The sequence below is a fragment of the Podarcis tiliguerta genome (genome assembly GCF_965153285.1).
Source record: "Podarcis tiliguerta genome assembly, chromosome: 2".
NCBI classification, from domain to species: Eukaryota; Metazoa; Chordata; class Lepidosauria; order Squamata; family Lacertidae; genus Podarcis; species Podarcis tiliguerta.
In genome coordinates, this window is record NC_139535.1 from 91,654,650 (window position 1) to 91,660,926 (window position 6,277).

The window sequence follows — 6,277 nt, forward strand, 5'->3', positions numbered from 1 at the left end:
CGAGAGCATCTACATGGCTGGCAAGGCTTGCCTAAACAGAAAAGGGTTTTATAAGCAAGCACCAAAATATGCCTGCTTGATCTCAACTGGCTGGAAGTTCCAAAGTGCATTTATTATTATGTACATAGATATTTTGCAATAACTGTGTACACATGCAGAAGCTCTGAACCAGGCAGGGTACACAGTGTAAACACTGAAGTACATGCAACAATTGTGTTTGCCACATAGAGCTCGGAGCTGTGCCACAAATGCAAAAGTCACGTTTGCAAATGTATCTTTTACAAGTACAGTGTTAAGATAACTACAATTGCTTCAGCTCAGAGATCACCAGCTGACTGCTTCGATCAGCAGAATTGGCACTGCTACAGGTGCCACATACAGTAATGCCCGTTCCACGTTTGTAAGAACTCGGCTTTTTAGTGTGGCAGCACTACACTTTGGGAACGCCCTGCCTATTGAAAGCAAGCAGGCACCTTCGCTGTGCTCTTTTCAGCGCCTGCAAAAAAGCATTCCTGTTTAGACAAGCCTGCCCTGATGCTTAGAAAGTTGTGGTGATTTTAATCTGTTTTAATATTTTAACTTCTGTATGACTTAAAGTAGGGTTGTGATTTCTTTCTTGATTTTATTGTTTTATCTTCTTTGAATTGCTTTGAGATTTTTCCACAGTCAATTTTATATACGTAAAATTTAGGAAATTAATAAATATTATTTCTGAGTGTCCACTCCATAACAGACATGGGTTTAACCTCTATTAATAATAACTATGAAATAGTCCACAGTTCCTGACTTGACTTACAATGGCAAAAGCCCTGGACAAGACTATTCAAACTTTAGCCAAGAACAAAGTTCTGAAGTTAAGAGCGGTAGTCTCGTAATCTGGGGAACCAAGTTCACGTCTCCGCTCCTCCACATGCAGCTGCTGGGTGCCCTTGGGCCAGTCACACTTCTCTGAAGTCTCTCAGCCTCACTCACCTCACAGAGTGTTTGTCGTGGGGAAGAAGGGAAAGGAGATTGTTAGCCGCTTTGAGACTCCTTCAGGTAGTGATAAAGCGGAATATCAAATCCAAACTCCTCCTCCTCCTCCTCCTCCTCCTCCTCCTCCTCCTCCTCCTCCTCTTCTTCTTCTTCTTCTTCTTCTTCTTCTTCTCCTTCTCCTTCTCCTTCTCCTTCTCCTTCTCCTTCTCCTTCTCCTTCTCCTTCTCCTTCTCCTTCTCCTTCTCCTTCTCCTCCTTCTCCCATTGCCATCAGGAATAAAGTGAACCAATAAAAGATGGGTTCAGAGCAGATCCTACATTCTATCTACATTCCTTCTAGGATCTTCATAGCTCTCTCATGTGACTGAGCCACAGTTACACCTTGCTTTTACCTTTGAATATGGCATATTAGATTACTCGTGGCTTTCTTGAAATGTGGCTGGACTCCAACTCCCATCACTCCCAGCCATCATGGCCATTATATTTTTTTTCTGGTCAGCTGTCTTTGTTCTATAAAGTGACCTGCTAGGATTTTGGATAGAGGGATCTGGGGTGGCTGTGTCTTTGTGTTACTGATTGAATAGTACAGTGCTATTTTAATTTACTAATATATTGCATTTGACTTCTGTTTTGTATGCTTTGAGATTCTTTCAAAAATAAAGCAATTAAGAAAATTTCCAAATAAAGAATTACCGTAAATTGGTTCTAGTACCACCACCCTGTCCCCGTTGTGACATGGAATTGTTTTCGACACAGATAAAAAGGCATTTCTATTAAAAATGCAAATTATCATTTCCCTAATTATTTTTTATTAGGGTGATTAAGTTGGGCAGGTACTATAGGGAAAGCCATATGGTGCCAATATTCGTGGATCAGCCTTGCTGCAGGAAAATAAGTTGCAGCCTGACTTGTCCCTGCTTACTCAACGCTAATGACCGATCCCCGTACATTTGCTTTCATGTAAACAAGCTTTAGGGATGCGGGTGGCACTGTGGGTTAAACCACAGAGCCTAGGACTTGCCGATCAAAAGGTCGAAGGTTCGAATCCCTGCAATGGGGTGAGCTCCCGTTGCTCGATCCCTGCTCCTGCCAACCTAGCAGTTCAAAAGCATGTCAAAGTGCAAGTAGATAAATAGGTACCACTCCAGCAGGAAGGTAAACGGCGTTTCCGTGCGCTGCTCTGGTTTGCCAGAAGCGGCTTAGTCATGCTGGCCACATGACCCGGAAGCTGTACGCCGGCTCCCTTGGCCAATAAAGCGAGATGAGCGCCACAACCTCAGAGTCGGTCACGACTGGACCTAATGGTCAGAGGTCCCTTTACCTTTACCTAAACAAGCTTTGGCTTATAGCCAGGCAGTGCGATCCAGTGCACGTTTCTGTGGAAATGCATTACACTCTGTTCTGTGGGACTTTCTCCCAGGTAAATGCAAGCAGAGGGCTACAGCCTTGATTGCCTTTGTGTGTTTGTTTTGTTTTTAAATTGGTTTTACATAGTTTTATACATTTTAACTTTAACCATTTCAAACATTAAAATAAAAGGTTCTTTCAAACCTGTGGACCTCCTGCCCTCTCTCCATTGGTTCCATATTTGAAATAAAGTATTCTGCATCTTTTACCATTATTCATCTGTTATATATCTATAATTACCATAGTTGATTCCACATTACAAGTGTCATTACATCCCCACCAATGATTTTAACTGTTTACAGTGGTCTTTTAAATATATTAAAAATTTACTCCAGTCTTTTAGAAATACTTGATCTTCCTGGTTAGCCTTGATTGCCTTTGAATCCGGGGAACAGGAGGGGAAAAACCTGGGGACCATTTTAGCAGCGTGAAAACCCACTCTGTTTCTCTGAAAGTGCTTAGATCAGGGGTCAGCAAACTTTTTCAGCAGGGGGCCGGTCCACTGTCCCTCAGACCTTGTGGGGGGCCAGACTATATTTTTTTGGCGGGGAATGAACGAATTCCTAAGCCCCACAAATAACCCAGAGATGCTTTTTAAATAAAAGGACACATTCCACTCTTGTAAAAACACGGTCTGAGGGCCAGATTTTGAAGGCGATTGGGCCGGATCCGGCCCCCGGGCCTTAGTTTGGCTACCCCTGACCTAGATAAAAGCACCCTCTTCCCTTTTCTGGGCTTGGGGGCAACTTCTCCCATTGCAACAGCGGCAGGAGGGATGGAGCTGAGAAATCTTTGTCCTCCAAATGTGAAATCCCCTGGGCGGTGCTAGCAGCACCTCTGAGCACCCCTAAAGCCTGTTCTGGATATATGCCTGGTCAGAATGGAGCCTCACTGAGTTCACGTTACAGTGGTACCTCGGGTTAAGTACTTAATTCGTTCCGGAGGTCCGTTCTTAACCTGAAACTGTTCTTAACCTGAAGAACCACATTAGCTAATGGGGCCTCCTGCTGCCGCCAGAGCACAATTTCTGTTCTCATCCTGAAGCAAAGTTCTTAACCCGAGGTACAATTTCTGGGTTAGCGGAGTCTGTAACCTGAAGCGTATGTAACCTGAAGCGTCTGTAACCCGAGGTACCACTGTAATTATGTTTACTCAGATTTTGACCAAAGAAGCGTCATCTTTCTCTTCCCGGTGTCTCCTTCTGTGGAGCCAATAACTTTGTTCAACCTGTTTTATCAAGAAACCCAGGCAAGCACAAGAGCCGTTTAAAGCGCCTTTATTATGAGATGCAGGAGAAAAAACACACACTCCCGGACGGAGTCGGTCGCTTTGGCAAGAGAGCAACCCCCTCCGCTGCCTCCGCCTCCCTCCCTCTCCTCGCCCGTCCGGATGCCCCGCTCCGGGCTCCAGGGGGAAGGACGCCCCGTCGGGGCTCAAGCGCTGGCGCAGTCCGCGGGATCCAGCGAGACGGTGACATCGGCTTTGCACTGGATGACGCTGGGCAAGCCAGGCAGCAGCTGGCAGCTCTGCAGCTCCGGGGCCACCTCCTTCACACACACCGCCTGCAAAGGGAAAAGGGAAAAGTGAGAGGGCAAGGCGGGGGCACCAGCCTCAGGCTTCCCTCCCTCCCCGGCTTGCTCGACTGCCATCCTAAAGCACTTCGGAGGAAGCCCCGTGGAGCAGAAGAGCCTTTCAATGTGCCCAGGATGGAGCTGAGCATCTCCCGGGCCCTTCAATCATTGCCATATCTTTACCTCCTTGATACAGCGCGACCCGACGGCCTGTTTGGCTAAAAAGCAGCAAATAACAATAAATTGTATTTATACCCCGCCCTCCCCAGCCAAGGCCGGGCTCAGGGCGGCTAACAACCAATAATAAAAACGAGTTGCATGAATACCACTTAAAAACAAGATTAAAATACAACATTAAAACAATTAAAATAGATATTTCCTCTCAGATTTTTATAGGTAAAAAAATATAGGTATAAAACCATATAGGCTTTTTTAATTTAAAAAGTTAGAAAGTGCTGATTGATACTATTACTATAATTATCTGATGAATACAACTTTTCGGGAGTGGCTAATGTACGCTCTAAGTCAATAATAATAAATATACAATGCAATGCATTGAAATAAATCACAATGCATATAAAAGAAACTCCCCCCCCAGCTGCCTTCTCCACCCGGGACCCCCTCCCTCTTCCAGGGGGCTCCACTTGCGCTGCCCACTACCATCCGGGCGCCCCCTAGCAGCTCACCATGTTGCGTAGCCCGCTGGGGTTCGGGCGCGGCTCGGACATCAAGAAGGAGGCGGCGGCGCCGGGTCCGCTCTCGGCGCTGGTGCTGCTGCTGTCGGTGTCGTCGGAGCGGCGCATGTAAGGCGAGCGGCGGATGCCGGACAGCAGCCCCGACGCCCTGCCCACCGAGTAGTAGCTGGGTCCGGCCGTCTGCTTGTACCAGGCGTCGGCGGGCGGGCTGAGCAGCGCGGCCAGGGCGAGGCAGAGCAGCGTCGAAGTCCCGGCTCCCGGCATGGTGCGCTCGGCCACGACGGCGGCTTCTTTGGGCAGGCGGCGCCGTCGGCGGCTCCTTATATCGGGGCGGCGAGAGCGGAGGCGGGGCCGCCCAGCCTCCTCCCGGAGCCCCCCAGCGCCCCGGAGCTGCGGGAGACCTGACGGGCGGGGGGAGAGGAGCGGTGTGGGGGCGTCGAGGCTGCGTCGAGAGAAGGAGGCGGCCTGATCCTGAGCCTTATTCGGAAGGATGCCCTTCTGTGGTTCTGGCGCACTCAGAATGGTAGAGTTGGGAGGGGTCTCGAGGGTCATTTAGTCCAACCCCCCCTGCAAAGCCCACACCCGTCGATGGGTGGGCTCGAATCACCAACCTCGTAGTTAACCTTAGGTTACAAGCTCGCCTTTAAGGAGGCTGCTGAGGTCTGTCTGGGGCGCCCCCTGCGAGCAAAGTAGTTGCTCTGCCCTGGAGGCGCGACGGCCTGGAGGCGCCTTTGTCTTTAGACGTGTCCCTTGAGCTTCACGTCGCCAGCTCAGGACTAAGAACCGGAGGCGCGGGCGGGCAGGGGGTTGCCAACGAGCAACCTCCCGTCGTGGACGCCGCTTCGGATGTCCTGCTCCCTGTATCGCTTTCTCAGCCAGCTTCTTCCAGCTGGCGCAGCCCGAGCTCGGAGCTCGCTGCTGGCCAGCAAGGAAGGCAACGCAGGGGCTGGCTTCCTTTCTCCCCCGCGCCCAAGAAACTTCTAACTACAGTGGTACCTCGGGTTACATACGCTTCAGGTTACAGACTCCGCAAACCCAGAAATAGTGCTTCAGGTTAAGAACTTTGCTTCAGCATGAGAACAGAAATCGTGCTCCGGCGGCGCAGCAGCAGCAGGAGGCCCCATTAGTTAAAGTGGTGCTTCAGGTTAAGAACAGTTTCAGGTTAAGTACGGACCTCCGGAACGAATTAAGTACTTAACCCGAGGTACCACTGCACCTTGAAAGCGTTGTGGGTTAGGAGACCACAGAAGGCGGAATTGCCAGGCAGGCAATTGCGGAAGATCTCCCCCCTAGACATCGGGGGCGGGGGGAGTGAGATATCTCTGCTTTCCATAAAGTTTTGTGGATAATTTACTATAATAGGGCATTTAAAAGTCGTGGTTTCTTTTTTTTTTAAGGAGGGTTTTTTTCTCTGGGTCTAAAGCTGACCCTAAAGTCTTGCACCTGCCTTGGGATGAATAATCGTTCACTTAAGAGGACCCATACGCAGAGGACTAAAGCAATGGCAGTCCCTTTCCATCTGCGGGATGCTATCATTTGCTTTGATTTTAAGTATCTATTCCAGGTTAATTAATCAGGAAAAAGAGCTGAATGTTCCCTGGAATTTCTCTCTTTTCTGAAATGAGCTGTG

General features: G+C 49.0%; 1 protein-coding gene across 1 annotated transcript; it reads right to left on the minus strand.

Moving 5' to 3' along the window:
- Positions 1-3,641: 3,641 nt before the first annotated feature.
- NPB (neuropeptide B) lies at positions 3,642-4,944 on the minus strand. The gene is made up of 2 exons (XM_083430336.1): positions 4,639-4,944; positions 3,642-3,943 (listed from the first exon to the last, which is right to left on the minus strand). The coding sequence occupies exons 1-2, from the start codon at positions 4,909-4,911 to the stop codon at positions 3,815-3,817; spliced, it is 402 nt and encodes a 133-aa protein (XP_083286462.1). The 5' UTR covers positions 4,912-4,944; the 3' UTR covers positions 3,642-3,814.
- Between the last annotated feature and the right edge of the window lie 1,333 nt (positions 4,945-6,277).

Excerpts from the sequence above, each read along its gene's own strand:
- NPB (XM_083430336.1), bottom strand. The coding sequence starts at position 4,911 with ATGCCGGGAGCCGGGACTTCGACGCTGCTCTGCCTCGCCCTGGCCGCG. Across the intron at positions 3,944-4,638 it reads CCAGCGGGCTACGCAACATG|GCGGTGTGTGTGAAGGAGGT; the intron begins GTGAGCTGCTAG and ends TTCCCTTTGCAG.